Source organism: Mangifera indica, chromosome 7, assembly GCF_011075055.1.
Source record: "Mangifera indica cultivar Alphonso chromosome 7, CATAS_Mindica_2.1, whole genome shotgun sequence".
Classification (NCBI taxonomy): Eukaryota; Viridiplantae; Streptophyta; class Magnoliopsida; order Sapindales; family Anacardiaceae; genus Mangifera; species Mangifera indica.
This window is the reverse complement of record NC_058143.1, coordinates 6,071,841-6,091,597: the sequence shown is the minus strand read 5'-3', so window position 1 is coordinate 6,091,597 and position 19,757 is coordinate 6,071,841. Positions and strand designations below refer to the sequence as shown.

Below are 19,757 nucleotides of genomic sequence, written 5' to 3'. Positions count from 1 at the left end.
TTAAGAATCATAATGAGATTCTCTTTAGAATAAGATTCCGAATTAGGTTCTCTTAAAGATAAAAATCATAATATATAAATATATTATTCTCTTTTATAAATAATATAATATTTCGTTAATAAATAGGTACTTTAATTATAGTGAAGATATGAGAAAAGATATTGAAATAATATTAATTTTATTGGATATGGTTCTGTTTTTAGATGAATTATAATAAATTACATATTTTTTCTTTTGATTTAAGTGTGTTTATTAGAGTTATTGATTCTTGAACTCTCTCCTTCAAATAACCCAAATGTTAATTAAAACAAACATAAATCAAATGGAATATGTGAAAGCAGTACAATTCCAAGTCAACGAAGTTATGAATATCTCCATGATGTTTGATGAAGACTTTCTCTAACTAGCTAATTATTTTCCAACAACATTACGTGAGCCTTTAACTAATGCATATTTTCATATAATTAGGTAGTTTTGAATTAATGACAACGTAATACTCAATCGTACAATGACACATATAAATATATATATATTTGTGTACTCAAAATTAGTAAACATAGTATTGCTTGTTGAAATACGGCTTGGACGTCTAATGTCTCTTTTCATATTTGATGTCTGTCTATTGTGTTCAATGCTAATTAATTTCTGTCATTTTCATTCATATCTATTTTTCTCCCAGATCCACTGGAAAGTTGTCACAAAATTGGTTTCCTCTAAGGTATCAACTATAGTATACATATCTATTCCCCATTTACATTATCAGTAAGCACAAATTTCTTCAATCATCATGAAATTTTGTAAAAAAAATCATTCTTCTTATTTATTTTCATTAGTTTTAGAGAAGTCATACATAAAACTTGTTGATAAAATAATAAGAAGACGACCATAATTCTATGCATGAAAAGGGATAAAAAGTATAGCACAATAATTTTTTTACTTACATATGTTCAATATTCGTTACAATAATATCACATCAAAGCTTCGATAGCTATAGCAAGCATGTGAATTCATATTACAGTCTCACAAAATCCAATACCCATCTCCCCAAATGTACAATTAATTTGATTATAATCATCTTCATCTCCCTAATTAATTTTTTTTTAACTTATATTTACAAAACTTTTATGTCCTTTGCGATGGAACTAATAAACTCAACATGTTATCCGCAGCAATTTTCCATGGAAAAAGGTTAAAATTTTGAGGAGTCAATAGCAACTCTTTGGCTTTATTAAAGAAATCCATACCTTCCCTTTGAATTTCCACAGGATTTGGGCATTTTAATAGGCTGATATATGTCTCCAAATCGTGTACACATGAAGGATTTTGCACGTTGAAGAAGTCAAGAACAAGTTCAACTCCCACATGTGCATAGCAAGAACAACTCCATGGAAATTCATATCTCGTCCCTCCCAAAACCCTAAAATTTTCATTAAAAACAACCCCAGGAAGCTTTGTAATCGGATCATTATTATTCACAATTCGCAACACTTTCACACCCAACTCCTCGCATCTTTGTTTGAATCCCAAGTTTCCAACTCTCGGCCCTCCATATGAGAAAACTGTAACTGGGATTTCTGAATGATTTTCAGTACTAGAATTTAAACCCAATTCTGCAATATCATAAGCGAGAAGCTGAGCTAACGAGCTCCCCATGCTGTGACCCGCCAGCGTTAAGCTTAATTGTTCACCTTTGTATTTGTTTAGGAGCCTCGATACTTCAGATAGAAGTTGCTCTCGACAACTGCCTAAGCCAAACTTATCGTTTTCATCTGAAGTGTACAAGCTCAAAAAACCAGACTCCACCTTCACATCTGGCCTTGGATTGTGAGGGTCGAGCCTCGCCGGCGTCAATGAACTCATAAAATTGGCCATCCATTCTGGGTTTGTCACGGTGCCTCGAAATGTAATGACAATATCTCTTCTACCAAGCCTTTTAACAGATCTGTCGGAAGAAACGGCGACATATCCGATCCAACGCCCGCAGGAAGTAGTATTTTGGATGGGGATGTTGATATCAGGAGTTGCATAAATATACTTAGTGACTTCATAGCCGGAATTCTCCATGCCTATTTCTCTAAACATGTTCTTCTTTCCGTACTTGCAATTCAAGTATCGCTTGGAGTTGGCGTCGAGGTCGAAGGCCTTATAACAGGCAGTAACGAATTCGCCATAGCGAATGATTTCTTGCTGAAGAATAGGATGCAAGGGCTCAACAAGATTTTCCCAGTTGTTCAAACCTTGAATCTCCCTCCAAAAATGAGCTAACATTGAACTGGATTTCGCCACTTTAATCGCCTTATTTGCAGCAGGCGATGCAACACCAGAAGCAATCACTGATCTTCTAGATTGTAAATGGGAGTTTAACTCACTCTTCTTAGGTAAACAAACTTGCCCAAAAGAGTGAGACGGCTTGGGACAAAGCTCAACTGAAGATAATGCTATAAACTGATTGTTCTTAACTGGGTTTGGCATCAAAAGTTTTGAAGCCATTTGGGGAAAAAGGAAAAACTAAAGAGAAGAGAGAGAGAGAGGAGTTCAGTTTGAGCTATGATGAAGAGAAACAGAGACAAAGAAGAGGCTTATATAATGAATGAAAGAGGAAGAATGTGAGTTTGTCCATGCATGTTTGGCGAGTATTGACTGAGATTTAAATTAAAAGAAAAAAAATGGAATACATATATGTATAAACAAAGTGGTCGGTTATGTATACTGTGGAAGAAAAAAGGTCGATGTTATTTGTGAAATGAAATGAAAAATAGATAAATAAAATAATGAGGAATTCATGTTTGGCCAGTATTTGACTGAGATATTCAGGTTTACGTTTGACTAATTTATTAATCAAATTACAAGTTCAATATAAAGTGGTTTTATGTGCAGAAAAGTGGTCGGTTGGGTCCAAGGCCACGCTTTTTAATTGAGGTTATATTGTTGCGGCGGAAAAACTTATTAAAAAAAGTATGACCAGACGCCTTTTTCTGTCACTTCGTGGAGGTTGACTTCACTTTAAAATTATTCCCAGATTCACAACATAATATTAGCGAGAATTGTATTTATCCCCGTAGGATTTGGATCTGCTAGTATCCCGATTCTGTGATCTAAGTACTCTAGAGCTTGTAGGATATCCCAATTATGTGATCCAAAGCTCTTAGGATCGATTCTCTAATTCAATGTTAACCATATAAGAATTAGAATTTACAAATATGTATAAAGGTATAATGGATTATTTATTTTTAAATATTTTTTTATTGATATGGATAATTGTATCATTGGAAAATACATCAAATTATAAATATGATTTAATGGAAGAAAATAATGTAAGATTGTTTTTTAAAGCGGTTCAGTGCCTTGCTTAGACGTCTGCATCCACTTCTATATTATTTAGTTTTTATGCAAAATTAGCAGTGTCACTGTATGTCAAAATTGCCCTCCTTTTGTCTTTATATGGTCATTTATTTATACGGTAAGAGTTGAAAGGACACATTAAGTTTTAATACAATAATGAATTTTGACATTTATTCCAATTCTATTTCTATGTGAAGTAGATAATTATATGATCCAGATTTGATAGGAAGTGATTGTTAGCACATAAAGGTATCATTAAAGAGTTCGTAGAAATGATTAAATTTGTTAAGTCTTACTCTTTCCACTATTTCAAGATGAAAAGTTTTTTACCTATATTTTAGGTTAAACTGCATGTGTAAATGTTGTTTCTAATTGTTTATTTAATGATGTTTTAATGCGTTTAACTAATGAGGAATTTAACCACAAAACAATCATTCCTAAATTTTTAGAGTGTGAGTAGAGTTTCAAAAACTCTTTATCTTTTTACATGGATGAAGGATGTATGGACAATAAAAAATTTTGCTTCAAAACATGTCATGAAATTGACGATTTCATTTTGCATATAATGAATTACACATGCATGTCGTATGCATATCGTGGAGGTTTAAATCATCATGATTTCTTATTGAACATAGTTTGTGAACTTTGTCGGTTTGATAATGTGTCGTTGATTTAACTAAATCAGAAAGATCTTTCTCACTTAACCCAAAATTATCTATAAAAACACTCTGAACCTATGATTCAGTTTCATTTTCACCCTAAAATTTTCAATTCTTTCAAATTCTCAAGCTTTCTACAAACCCAAAGCATTCATAAAGTCTTTAGATTTTTGAAGCAAAAATTTTGCCCTTTTTAACTTCTCAATAACTTCTTTATCCTTTCGAACAAAAACTCCCAAAACTTTTTACATTTGTGAATGAACATGATACCAAAACTTTTTCTTTCTGAACTATCCAAAAGGAGGGCTTTCTATTTTGTATTTATTTGCATGTTGTTTGGGTGTATCTTCATCTCTTAAAATGGTCATTTGGATAGTTTTAAGTTTTGATAGTAGCATTAAAGGTAAAAAAGTTTCATTAAGGTTTTTGTTTAATTTAAGTGAGATGTGTAGATAGTCAATCATTGGTTAAACATTTTTATAGATGATAGTCATCTTTTCTTGTCAATCATTAGTTAAGCATTCTGATAGCTAATATTCATCTTTTCCTCTCTTTTAATATGTGTTTTGAAAGCTTAACCAATGATGGAGTCAAAACTATTCAACTTACTTGAAGCTAACAAGTTTAGTGGCATCTACTAATAGTAATGTCCTCCCTGGTGAAAAGGAGAAAGATCACAAATCTAGTTACAGTGGATCCTTCAACTAATGTTCAAATTAAGGCTTATCCTAGCAAGGAACAAGCATAGGAAAATGAAGCTCTATGAGTCAAGGACTCTTCATCATCTAACTTAGGCAATAAGAAAATAATTGAGATCAAGGATGGTAGAAAGTAGTACTATAGTTGACATTAAGCAAATATTTGTTATTGCATTCCTCAACAATTGTACGAACCAAGAGATTACTCATACAATTTGCATCCACTAGGATAAGCATCAATTTTCAAGGTAATCCTACAATGCAAGGTGATGATTCCCTAACACTCATTTTTTGTAGGAAATTGTTTACTACTTTGAGGTCAAGACATTCTAGTTATTGCCAAATATGTATCAGTGTGCCCTTTGACATACATGTCACATTTTTAGAATAAGGGCTAGGTAAGCTCTTTATGGATGAGCTCACGTATGTTTATGCATTAAAGGATCATGCGATAACCGTGGAATTTTACTTTTTATTATAGTGGATAAAGAAGGAATTAAAGGTAGTCACCCGTATAAGGGGCATGTCTAACCAATCTATTCTTGAAGGCTTCATTGTCCAACCAATAACCTTTTCTGATGTTCCTTTGCAAGTCCTTATATTGAGGTTACAAAGAATAGCCTACACTTAAGAAAGGGTGTGTTCCTCTCATTTTTCCTCCTATTAATCCAAAGGCATTAGGCAGTTTTCCCAAGTTATTGAGCTCACTTTAGTAGCTTCGATAGCGAGGAAAACATCTCAAATGGGTTTTTGGTGTGGTACCAAAACCTATTCACACTTATTAAGCATGAAAAACTCATTAAGAATATTGCTCAAGCAATTCATTTTTACTTCTTTCATCGTTCTCCTCTAATTCTTTCTAAATGTGAGTCTAATTGTTGTCTTTATGCCTACAAGTCTTGACCTTCAATATGTTTTTCTACAATGAAGCGTTTTTCCTCTTGTTAGACAACAACAATTGAGACTAAGATTATAGTTTGTTATAGACAGAGCTTGTAGCTATAAAATAAAGTCAAGAAGTTGAGGTTGAGACTTCATGACTTGAGTTGTCTTTGAAGGATAAAAGTTTGTAGAGAAAGGACAATTAGGTCATTGAGTTCCATCTTAAGGCCATAAGGGATAATAAGTGAGCTAACAACAAGAAAAGTCAAGTCAAAGAGTTTGAATGAGGAAGTACTCATAAAAAGTACTCAAATGGAAGAATAAAGATGAGGAGAAGATGGTTGTAATTGAGTCCAAGGTTGAAAGAAGGCTAGAAGGCTAGAGATATGCTTTCCAAGGTTTTCCTAAACATTTTAGTACTAGTACACTAACCTAGACTATTGTTTCCTTAAGGAAAGCTTTAACATGTAGGTTGAAGAGTGGAAATGCTTATTAGAATGCCCCACATCTAAGGTTCTACCCTTCCAAAAAAAATGTTACTCATTTAAACCATTCATACGATATAAAATATTTAAAACTTTAAAATATGTTAAAATTACAAAAATAACCTCAAGTATCAAAGATAATCAAGCCAAATAAACATACTCATCATCCAAATCATAAAATATCATCCCAATGTGTGTAAAAAATAAAAACAATTGAAAACATAATAAATAAAAATCATCCTCTAATGTCTTACTCATGATGCACCTCGGCTAACTAATTACCTCATCACCACTACCTCAACATTCACCTACTAAACCAAATAGAACAGAGACAAAGTGGCACATCACTCTGTAAGTAAGAGTAGTTCTCCTGTAGAACATCAAACTTAATTAACCCTTTTTTCCAAACTCATCGCACATTCCTATTCATAATTTCTCTTGCCATCTTAGGTTCATCTTTACCCTTCCTCAGATATTACGAAATTCACAGTTTGTATGTACAAGTTTAGGCATCTCTCTATGGACTTTCATTTAAGGACTTTATCTCTCTCTCATAACACACTTCTTTATGGGTGCACATAGTGACTGATGCATCCCCTTTATAGGTACAATACCTCTCTATGGGTGCATAAACTATGCCATAAATGCCTTCTCATGATGCCCTCTATTGAACACAATGAGTTAATCAATTTTTTCATAAGTGACATCTATCTGTCTTGCACATGCATTCGCCAAATCAATGGGTCTCATATATGATCTTTATATCCTACCACTTTACTCTTAAAGGATATCATTACTTTGTCTTTTTTCTCAAGCTTATCTTATCTTATCTTAAGCTCTATCTTTAAGTTATCATGTACATGCTCAAGTTTTCTACATTCTTTAACTCATTTTCTCTCACAAGCAATTCTTAATACTTCCATGTACCATTTACATCCCTAATTATTTCTCGGGATATCTCTATGAATGGCCAAACAATCACCATGCATGTTCATTTAACTTTCTTTGGATGTACGACCATGTATCTAGGCTTCACAAGCATGTATGTTTTCTTCTCATGCATAAGCTACCCTTCACAACCATTCTCAATTGTGATAACATGCACAATTGTGCATATTTCATGCACAGTCAAACATGCCTTCCAAATACATAACTTTTTTTTCTTCTCATAAGTGTACTAATTCCATAAGCATAAAATCATCTTTTTAATGTTATGAACAATCATACACTCTTTTTGTATGAATGTCTTTCAAGATTTATCCTGCATGTCACATATGGTTATGCGTGTCCTTTACACAGTCATCCACTGATCATTAGAAAGCCTATGTTATAAGAAGTATAGGTTTGCATGTTCTTGTGCACAATTCGTTGTTTTGTGCGATTTGTCAAAAAAAATGCAAGTTAGGCATAGTCATGCATGCACTACAATAACATAAAACTACATTTATTTCAACCTAAAATCTCTACTAGGTCATCAACTACATAAACCTTAAGGTCTCTAACATGCTTTATTCCATTATATAAACATAAACACTAAAATATTAATAGATTGAAGAGCATACTCATAGCATATATACATTCTCAATAATTGTTTCATCATCACAACACAAGTGTATCAAATTGACCTATCAACTTCACAACAATTCATTAGATAATCACATTATTCTCATACCAATCATATTTCAACTAATAAACCAATTTAACATCAAGTGAAACCTTATCACAAATGCAACTTTTTGGAATCTATACACGCACATATATATTTATATGACTAACTAGTTTATCCATAAACTAATCAAATATCATTCAAAGATCAAGTTATACAACCATTACAATTTCTAGATCATGCTTATTCTATCAAAACTTTGCCTTACTCATTGTAACTCCAACCTACACTACTTGATGTAGAACACTTTGTTTATTACTCTATCAAAAAATCCCTAAATATCCCCTTTAAAAACACCTTAATATTTGAAACTCGACTATGCATGGTCATGACAAATTTTTTTTCATTAATGGAATATGTGCACATTATAAACTAATAAGTATAAGAAGAAAATTATGGCTATGATCATGGATTTGTATTCTTCAATTAAAACAAACACGTAATGGATTTAACAACTATGCACCAAAGGGACACACTATCATAAGTTCCTTTGGTGTACAATCGTGCATTTTACCATTCTTATCAATGTGGCAAACTAATGTATAGGTATGCATACTCCATGCATAACAATACATTAGGACCATTTCTATAATTTTCCCATACTTAATCAAATCTTAATTCCATAAATTCATATGAACAATATAAAAGACCAAGGTATCCTCATGACAAACTTGTGGATGTTACTATTATAGGAAGTTAAGGCAATCAAGGCTATTGAAGAGGTAACAAATGAGACTCCAAGAGCAGGGAATAACAAAAAGCTCATCTTCGCATAAGTTGAAAATCATGTGATGTTCACTAAAGCAGTGCCCAAGCTTGCTAATCAACATTTTAAAGAAGCTATTTGAGAGCATGCTTCTTAAAAAGCTTTTGCTCCAACTTTATAGTCAAGCCAAAGTAGATAAAGACTTCTTTTGCCATAAATTTTTCTTTTATTATTTATTTGTCTCTTTTATTTTTTATGTAGTTGTACAATCAACCTTTTTAGATCAATGAAAGGAAAATTTTCTAAGTACTTGCCATTTTGCATTTTCCTTTTCTTATATTGTATAATGATTTGAGCAAATGAACTTGTACACTTATGCAAACAACAAAAATTAATAAGAGTGAAAATAGATTTGAGACATGAAAAATAAAGCTTAAGTGATAAGATCACCACACTGAAGCATTATTCTATTGACTTAAAGACTTAAGAACAATTGAATGATTTCGAGCACTATAGACTTTAAGCAGAACTCAATATGTCTATTACATAGTTCATTAGATCTAATCCTACCTCTTTTCCTAGGAATACAAGATTGTATAAAGGGAAAGCAAGGGTAGTTTTGACATATACAAAGTTAATTTGCTAATTTGCATAAGAAATTGTATAATATATCAATGGATGTAGGCTCCAAAGCAAAGGGTCGAACACTTTAAAACACTCTTTCTCTCATTATTATCTTGCACTGAATTGCACCTATAATTTGATGTACTTCTTGTTAGTGTAATTTTCTACATCAACAATTTGATGCTAGAATGAAGGCCATTAGAAAGCTCTTCATTTTTCTAGTGAAAACACTATTTTTTGTCAATCTTAAGCAAAAACACATTTTTTTAATACCTTGTAGAATTAGAACAAGGAAAGCCATAAGTGACATAGTGACTAAAGAAATTAATTCAAGTAATAGTGTTTCTCCCCTAAAGTAGCTTGATCATGTCGTTTAAAACAAACTTACCCCCCCCCCCCCCCCATATTTGGATAAAAGGACCTAAAGAATAAGCACAATTGAAGGATTTCATTAGAGGCTTAATCAATTGCATCATCATCTTGATCCAACAAATGAACAAAAATACCACAATAACAATATTTGGGATTTTGGTCCCTTCTCAACCATTAATTGATATGGGGTCACACACTGTTGTTCTGACCATCCCTATCTCTACCAATAGAGACAACACTAGGATGCCTTTAGGCAAAAGATCTAGAATAGGATGCCTCAAGGTAGAGCATTTAAAATCCTTTCTGGTATATAGAAGAGAACTTATACAACATGCCTATCTTTCATATTAAGGAGTTAATGTACAATGTGTAGGGTTTAACTCACGTAACAATGAAATTATCCCATGACATGAAACCTTAAACACAGACCTTAATGATATTCATCAATGATGTGTAGAGCATAGTTCATATCTTGACAATGACAACCACTAACGTATAGAACATAATTTATATCGAGGTCGTATCAACTCCTAAAAAGTTAAATATATAATTCATATCAAGGTGGCGTTAACTAATTACATACATACGAAAACTTAAGTCTTAACAATGCTAATCAATGACGTGTAGAACATAACTCACGCCATCAAGGTGTCAAACCATGGTATGCAAATAATAACTTATACCATAAAATATCAACCCTTGACATATTGAAGATAATGTTAGAGTAGACATTTTAGAGTCAATTTGTTTAGGTTGATTATGTAATTATTATCCTAAGATGTACTTATTTTATCTTTAATAAAAAAGGAAATTATTCAATTGTTAGACATATGTATTATTATATATATATTTAATGAATGCCCTTAGATTGGTAGAATTATAACGAAAGCATGAACATGTCACTTGATCATAAGAACCCTATAAACATATGTGGTGGCCAATCTAAAAATGTTAATAACCTTAATATTATTTTGACCAAGGGCACATATAATGTGTAATGCAATCATAGTGTTGATTGACTCTAGTAAAAGATAATGATAAATCTCACAGTTAAGGTTGTTAGTGTTAACCTAGTACAAAACATGAGTCTATGCTAATTGCATGTTCACTAGACAGACCTGTTAAAAGGATTTTACATGGATGGTAACCTTAGTGTCTATAGAATAGATTCTCCAATGGACATATGATCCTTAGATATGAGATCACTAAAATGTTTTATTACCAATTGGCTTAGTTTAACAATAACTTACTGTAGCCGTTTTCATAGGGTTATTAGTATAATATTAGTTGGTTATATTAGGAAGTGTAGTAAGACTTTGGTGGATCAATAGAGGAGTCATCACACCCAAGTTCAAGAGAAAAATATCTTATGACACTATTTGACTTATGACTATGACCAATGAAATCTTTGGTCACAATTTGGATTAGGTCAAAGCCCAATTCCAATTAAACCCAGTCATTGTCTCAGAAGTTAACTCAAGACATCAAAATAACTAAGGTAGCCATTACTTTTATGCCTCAACTTTAATGAGATATTAGTATGATAAGAGATTTTATTACACAAGAATTGTAACATTGAAAAGTTACATCAATTAAAATTGATTCTTGGTATATTGGGTAGCTATGATATTTTGCTAAAGGTCATTTATGCTTTATGAATACAAGGGATGATTATTGGTAGATTAATCATAAATTTTATTCGAAAGATATTTATTCAAGTTTAACTGTTCGTTGTCTTTAAATTTGAAGGCAATTAAAAGTGATTGTTATCCCATATAGGTACATGATAATGATGGAATAAAATTCTAAGACCATAAGAGATGAGTCAAGCAAGTTAGGAAGATAATGAAAATGGTTGAATCTGTCAAGTCTTAGTTTTTTTCACTATTTCAAGATTAAGAGTATTTTACCTCCATTTTGGGTTGGCTTGCATATGGATGATGTGGCTAGTTGTCTCTTTGGTGTCACTTATATGAGTTTAACTAAGAATTAGTTTGATTGTATAACAATTTTAGAATTACGATATAATCAAAGGTCATTAAATTGAGAGTGATATTTTCAAATATTGAAATTTAGGGTGGATTAATTATTTTCCATTTAGTATAATTAAAGGAAATTTGATACTTCCATTGTATTTGGATTTTAATTTTATTTTTATTTTATGTCATTAGAAAATTTAAGATCCTTTACCTATATTATCTAGAAAGCTTAAGAAATTACCTAAAATGTTATTATTATTCTTCTTTTCACTTTATTAACTCTATCAAAATAACACCATCAAAAACACTATTATTTTATAGAAAAAAATATAACAAATGCAAATTTTTCATCACCAATTGATATACGTAATTTTGGTAAAGTAGAATATGAAGATATTTTGGTTTGTCTACAACTATGTGATAAGAAATAAATTTTAAAAAAAAAAAGACAAGAACATAGGACATTGGATTTTTAACATTGTTGAACTTGATAATCAAAATAACTACATCCATGATACACTTATTAATTGTTATGTGCCACAATTGAACTTACTTGATAATCTAGTAGATAATATTGTCTTTTTTTCTATGTGTGTCCCTTCTTCTAGATAATCTTTCAAATTTATAAGATCTTTGTAGGGAAATTTCATTCAAACTAGAAGGTTCATGATTTCAAATCCCAATAAGATTACAACTGATATGTTATTATTTCAATCTAAACAAAAATAAATGATATGGATATCAGAAATATCTTAGTTTGGAAAGTGAAAATATCTTCCTTTTGATGATGAGAAATAGAAGAATATTTAGATAATTACTAAACCAAAAAAAAAAAAAAAACTTTAGTGGGAGTTTGTTTGTTTTTCTCAACTTTAGAAGATTTTTCTTTTTTTTGCACATTATTGATAAGAACTATCAGATTGTTAGTCACTTGTCAAGAGCTTAACTTTATTTAAAGATGTACCTTGAATAGAATTCCTGGAAATTGAGTATTATCTTATAACAAGAATATTAATGCATTTTATGCTCATATTAAGATTTGATTAGAAAAAATTATTTGTTGTTATAAGTAGTTAAAAAGTAGATTCACTTTTTTTGTGACAATTGGAGTTATTTTCAGTTGTCTTCTTAGATGTTGTCAACACATATATGTCTGATAATCTTTTTTATTTTGTGTGCTTGCCACTTAATAATATGATAAACACTAAAAAAATAATTTAAAAAAATTAAGTATATTATCATTTTAAGAGGTAAATATAATTAATTAATATAAGGTTATTAGTTAAATTGACCAAAGTAAAGGGTTTATATGATTTAACAAATACTCTAAAGATTATATGAGTATAGCTAAGAAAGTGAAATAGTACTAATTATACCATCATCCTAACATAATGTAAACCTTAGTATTTTTCATATCATTTTTATCAAGATTTTTAGTAAAAATTCACTTAAAAGTTCATGAAATCTGACAATCGATAAATTCATCTCACTCTGGGTATGTAAGTTTTCATAAGCGTGGTTTCTTTTTTTTTTTTTCAACATATCAATTGAATTTGAATCAGAATTTGTTTGAAATGTTAAGAATCCATGGAGTACACATTTTTGCTCCTACTATGCCTAAGTTTAACTTTAATTCCATTCTTTTGTTAATTCTTCATTATTATTGAGAATTTGAAGTAGAAGTATGATGCATAAACTTGTATATTCAAGATGGTTATGAATTTGGGTTAGAATTTGTGTAAAATATGAAGAAATCATGGGTCAGCATGAGGTAAAAATAATTGCATCTATTATTAATAAGTCTAATATCAACCTTATTTTTTCGACAATTTTGCATTTTTATTGTGCATTTGACTTAAGAGTATAAATTTTAATCTTGTATTTATTTCATTTCTCCATTTATATTAAGAATTGATGTGAATTTTAGTTATAATTTTTGCAAAATGTCAAGAAATCATAGGTAGGCTTGTTCTAGGAAAGTAGGTGTGGCTTTGCAAGTAGCCATGATATGGAGAAGTAAGTGTAACAACACTAACTAAATTGAAATGTATAATTTAAAATTATTTAGGAAAATGAAAATTCATGACGTTATAAGGGTTATTTTGATATTTTGCAAATGGGTTTACATTATATTTTAAAATGTAGAATTTCATATGGCATATTTCATAATTATTATGATTATTTTCACTGCATATTTTGAGATTCTTACAAATATAATAACAAATTTTGTTTGCCTATCACAAGATTTTTTAAAATATATGAAGTGGTATTTATAGTTAGGTACAAAGGGCAATATAACAACACAATAACCTACATTGATGGAAAACATAAATGGCTAATTATCAAATGAAATACAACATACTAAGGAGTGATGGAGATATTGAGCTCTTGCATAGTAACAAACCAATGGCCCACATAGTAACAAATCTAAGGTGGAAGCGTATTTGCATTACAATAAAAGTTTGAAAACTTACTCAATGGATTGTCATATGAGGTTTCAAATGATTATAGTGTTTGCTGTCTTACAGTGTTAGCTAAGAAAATAACACATAAGCGACACCTCTTTATGTGATAGTAACTTGTTAGGAAAGATAAGCGAAATTTTAGGAGGAGGGTTTTGAATAACAATGCAGTGCTAGACCTTCTAGTACACCTTTAGAGGATCAATCTTATTCATTATTTCTAGTTAATGTAGATGTTCCACGGTCACAATACAATCTAAAAGAAGGTATTTACTACCTTAATTGGTATGAAGAGTACGGCTATAATGTGAATATGGTATTGATTTGAAAAATCTTAAAGAAGTTTTTGGTAGTTGATGTCAACTGCAGAGGAATGGGTCCATGGATTAAAGGACAATATTTCGACTTAGGGGAGTTTGAATAAAAGGCAAAGATAGATGATATCCAGATTGAAGATCCTAAGTTTGATGATGTAGTTAACATCGAAACATGTGCATGTAACAAAGTTCCTAATGTACTCGTGGATTGTACATTTCAATCTAAGGACAATATATGATAAAACACTTATTAAATTGAGTCTTACAACAACACCAACTTCATCTACCTTGTTTCGGTATACTTATTTTGTGCCGATGGTGGAATGAGTTGTTTGCCTTGAACTAACTCTCATACTTTGTTCTTTTCAATTTGGTTAAATTCTTCTTGCATTGCCAACGCCTAATTTTTATCTTTAAGAGCTTCTTCTACCTTTTTTGGTGTTGTTTATGGCAAGAATGCCATAAATTTGAATGTGTTATGAAGAAAGGCTCTTATTCTCACTCATTGGGTAGAATCACCAATGATTCTTTCTTCTTTCACTTCATCCTTTACCCTTGGATATGCAGGTTCCTTTTATGGCTCTTGAGAGTGCATTGTTGGATCTTCTTATTCTATAACCTCATTTTGATGATCTTATTCTTCTTTTGGTTAAGAAGACTCTTTGATTTGGTGATCTTCCTCCTCTTTGTTTAAGACTTTGTACAATTTAGAGGTGGAAGGATAACCAAGGAAAATTGTCTCATCTGACTTAACATCAAATTCTTCTAAGTTATCCTTCCTACTATTTAGCATAAAGTATTTGCATCCAAAGGGATAAAAATATATAATATTAGGTTGTTTCCCTTTAAATAAATCATAAAGAGTTTTCTTAAGGAATGAGCTAATCATAACCTTATTAATGATGCAGCATGATGTATTAATGGTTTCACCCTAAAAATATTTTAATAAATCATGTTCACACAACATGGTTCTAGCCATTTCTATCAATTTTCTATTCCTCCTTTCAATAACAATGTTTTGTTAAGGAGTCCTAAGTGTCAAAAAATTATGCTCAATGTCATGTTCACCATAATATGATTCAAAATCAGGATTTTCAAATTCCCTATTATTATCACTCCTAATGCTAGTAATTGTATAAGCTACTTCGTATTGCAATTTTCTAATGAATTGTACAAATGTTTTGAATGCATCATTTGGTGTGAAAATAATAAAATTCATATAAATCTTAAGAAATCATCAACAATTATAAAGCAATAATGTTTCCACCTAGACTTGTTGTTATAAATGGTCTACATAAGTCCTTATGCAAGAGTTGCAAAGGTCTAGATGTTGAAACATAATTTTTTGGTTTAAAACAAATTCTTGTTTGTTTTTCCTTTAGTACAAGCATCACACACATGATTATTTTTTAAAACTAATTTAGGTAGTCCTTCGACTAAATTTCTTTTAGAAATTTTTTCTAAAATATCAAATATTTGTATGTCCTAAACTCTTATGTCTTAGCCACATGTCTTTTTCCTTAGTTGACAAGAGACCTTGATCTCTAGTTACAATGTCATGCAAGTTTATAATGTATACATTTTAATGTTTATGAACTATGAATGCAATGACATTTGTGCTAAAATCAATAATCTTACATAGTAAATGAAAAAGACTAATTTTGAAGACTTCGCCACATAATTAACTTATGCTAACTAAATTACATTTAAGGCCTTCAACTAACAAAACATCATTGATTTGGAAAGAAGAGTTATATATTGTGTCAATGTTGATTACCCTTCATTTGGATTTGTCACCAAAGTTGATGTTTCCTGCATCCTTGGCCTTTAATGACAAGAACAAGCTTTTATCCCCTGTCATGTGCCTTGAACATCGACTATCCAAATACCATTTAGTAGAGGATTTCTTCTTGGCTTTAATACATACCTACAAGACAATTTCATATAAATACTTTTTGGTACCCAAACTATTTTGAGTCTAATTTGGTTAGCTTTGAGTGTCCTTTTAGAAGTTGAGCCTTTTTAATCTTGAAATTTTGCCTAGCCACTACATTTAAAATAAAATAAAATGCATATGGTTTCTTCAAAGGCCTATAATTTTTAAAGAAGGGTTGCCTCTATTATAACATAATCCTTTTTTGTTTAATCCATTTATTTAAGATGCAAGTATCTCATCTAACATTTTAGTGCCTATTTTAATTTTTTCCAAAATTTTGTTTGAATTTGACACTTTCTTTTTTAAATTATCATTTTCCTTTTTAATGTATTCAATTTTTTTTTTAAAAAACAAGGTCTTTTCATTTGAGGTTTTTTCCAATTCTTTCTTGGTCTTATTGTGATCATGTGTAAGTATCTCTTGTTTTTGTAGTGACATATTTTTAATGCTAATACATTTATATTCATCTAATAATGAATTGAATGTTTCTTGCAATTCAAAAAAGGAGTAAGAGTTAAGATTATCTACCACTTCCTCCAAATCACTCTTGGTTATGAAGCATATGTTGGTTCTCTCTTCTTTTGGCTCACTTTCATCAGTAAAATCAACACTACCACTCCATGTAGCTGCAAGAACCTTCTTTTTGAATCTCTTATCCTTTTTTTCCTTCTTTTTCCTTCTCAAGGGGCATTCTTATTAAATGTGACCCAACTTCTTGCACTTATAACATATTACTTCATTCTTGTTCTTGTCAACACCCTATTTGCTTTTAGACTTTGAGAAATTTCTCCCTTTGTTTCTCTTAGACCTTTAGAGAAACTTGCTGAATTTTCTTCCAAGGAGGCTTTCACCCTCCTTATCCATGGAATGCTCATTATCACCATTCTTATCAACTATTTTCAAGGCTATATCCTTTTTAGCCTTGATCTTTTCCTCCTTTGGTTTCCTCTTCATCTCATAAGTTAAGAGACTTTCTATGAGTTCATCCATTCTCATTTCGCTCAAATATTTAGATTTTTAGGTTGCGGTCACCTTTATGGTCAAAGAATCCTATAGAAATCTTAAGATTTTTTTTACAAGTTCTATGGTCTCAAATCTTTTCCCTAGTTCTTTTAGATCATTGACAAGGGTACAAGTCCATGATACTTTCTACCTCTTTTATCTAAAAAATTCATAGTCACATAATAAAAGCTCAATTTTAGACTCTTTGACTTGACTTGTGCCACCATGTGTTGTTTGGAGTATAGTCGAAACTTCTTTTATTGATTTACAAACTAATACTTTATTAAACTTTGTAGCATCAAGGGCATAAAATAAAATATCAATAACTTTGACATTTAAACTCATTGTCTTCATTATAGTCTTATGCATGCTTCGGTTCATTTGTCCTAGGGTTCCTATGCACTAACTCTTCATGTTCAATGATTTTCCAAAGTTTAAAATAATGGATCTTATATGCAATCTCATTCTAATTTTCCATTGGTTATAATTTACATCATTAAACAATGTTGATTCAGTTGCACATTAGCCTTCACTAGAGCCTTTACTAAAAATGGATGTAGAAGTGTTGGCCGTTTTAATAAGATGTTTTAACTCTAAAAATAATTAGATTTTAATAAACCTAGAATACAAGCCCTAATACCAATTGAAAAACCTCTTAATGGCTAATGGGATCCTAGAGAGGGGTGAATAGGATCTTATAAAAAATTTTAAGCACAATTTTTAAATTACAACATAGTAATAAATATGAGTAAAAATTAAAAGGGTTAAGGGAAAGGAAATGCTTAGTATATATAATAGTTTACAACTTTCTTTTGCAAGTCTTCTATGTCCACTTTCACAAGCAACCAACATAAAGTTCTAATATTCACTTGAATACAAGTTTGTTGTGTTTAACTACCTCACAAAGGCTTATTACACAAATTGGGTACAAGATGTCTTTCAAAAATATGAATGAAAGCTTAATAAGAGAAGGAAAGATTGAGCTTAGAGAAGAATTGATGCAATATTCATAGACTTGAGTTTTCTAATGTTTTCCAACTTCAAATGAGCTCTCTTTATAGTTGAAATATGTTGAAAATCTCGAAGTAGTTATTAGGTTGAAAAATATATCAGTTGATTCTCTTGAAGAACACAGGTGAAGGGGCATTAGTCCTTAAGTAAATAGGTGTTCTAGACTCAAAAATCTATTTTTCAAAGCAAACCTCAGTCAAACCCCCAATAGTTGATTTCTCCTCTCATGCCACACACTTGAAAACACGTCACTTTTAAAGTGAATGGGCATTCGTCTCTGTAATACCCTCAGGTACGTTTCAAGGGCATTTATGTCTTTTAATCCTATTTTGAGACATTTCTAGTTTTAAATTTATATGTTGAAATGTATGTGTGTGTGTGTGTTATATACAAACCAATTACAAAGAAAAACAAAGCTTTATATATATTAATATATTCAAAAATATGTAAATAGATATATATAGAAAGAAAAGTCAAAGAAAGGCAATCTTTGCACTTTTTCTATCATTTTCCCGTCTCTTACAGAGGAGGCAGTTTCTTCCTTTCTTTGCTATGTTTTTTGAAGGAAAGTAAGTGATTTGGAAGGGTTTTGGAAGATAGATAAGGAAGGAAAAGAAGAGTAAGCACTTTGAGAGCCTTGGTAACCAAAAGATCTTTTCCTTTTCCTTTTACCTATGTTTATCTATGTATTGGATGCATGTTATATGAATATATTAGTATGTTTTGGTGTTGATTTAAGGTAATTTTGGTGATAAAGAAAGCAAAACAAGGAGAAGGGAGCCAACTTGTAAAGATTTGGCTTGAAACAAGGTAAGGGGTATCATCCTTGATATGTTGCATGTTTTAGGCTTTTGGTTCCTTTGATCTATGTTATAAATGATGATTTTGAAGTTGAGAAATGTTGTTTTGCCATTTGGGATGTCTATGTGTGTGATTTTGTTCATGACAGAAAGTTACATAATATTTACAGTTTAACCACTGCTTTCGTCCCTCGTTTTGGCTATCTTACCTGATGAATTATGAGTGCTATTATATCTTGTTGGAAAGAGCTTTGAATCTTCTTTCCAATGATATATAGTTTGTATGAATTAGAGATCCTTTGGACTGTTAAATATTGTATGAACCAAAAGGACTATTTTATCAAATAAACAGAGGAGGCAGTTTTGCCACTGCTTTCATCTCACGTTTTGACTGTCTTATCTAAGATTTGTGAGTGCTATTATATCTTATTGGAAATCTCTTTTAATTCTCTTTTCAGTGATATATAGCTTATATGAATTGGGGATCATTTGGATTGTTAAATATTGCATGAACCACAAGGACTACTTTACCAAATAAACAGAGGAGGTAGTTTTTGCCACTGATTTTATCTCACGTTTTGACTATCTTATCTATTGAATTATGAGTGCTATTATAGCTTGTTGGAAAGATCTTTGAATCCTCGTTTCAATGATATATAGCTTGTATGAATTAGAAACCGTTTAGGCTGTTACATTGTGTGAAAAAGAAGGCTTCCCTGCCAAATGACTATTCTGTGAACAGTATTTCGTAGTTTTGGGCAAGAAAGAAAGAAAGAAAAGGAGAAAAAGAAAGAAAAGCAAGAAAAGGAATTTGGG

The 19,757-nt window shown here is 30.9% G+C and overlaps 2 protein-coding genes across 2 annotated transcripts; both read right to left on the bottom strand.

Annotated features, from left to right (window-relative positions):
- Positions 1–1,025: 1,025 nt before the first annotated feature.
- Positions 1,026–2,509, bottom strand: LOC123221950 (galactolipase DONGLE, chloroplastic). The gene has a single exon (XM_044644940.1). It carries the CDS (start codon positions 2,488–2,490, stop codon positions 1,123–1,125), a length of 1,368 nt encoding a protein of 455 aa, XP_044500875.1. The 5' UTR covers positions 2,491–2,509; the 3' UTR covers positions 1,026–1,122.
- Positions 2,510–15,972: 13,463 nt separating this feature from the next.
- Positions 15,973–17,124, bottom strand: LOC123221421. The gene is made up of 3 exons (XM_044644278.1): positions 16,949–17,124; positions 16,657–16,804; positions 15,973–16,119 (listed from the first exon to the last, which is right to left on the bottom strand). Exons 1-3 carry the CDS (start codon positions 17,122–17,124, stop codon positions 15,973–15,975), a joined length of 471 nt encoding a protein of 156 aa, XP_044500213.1.
- Between the last annotated feature and the right edge of the window lie 2,633 nt (positions 17,125–19,757).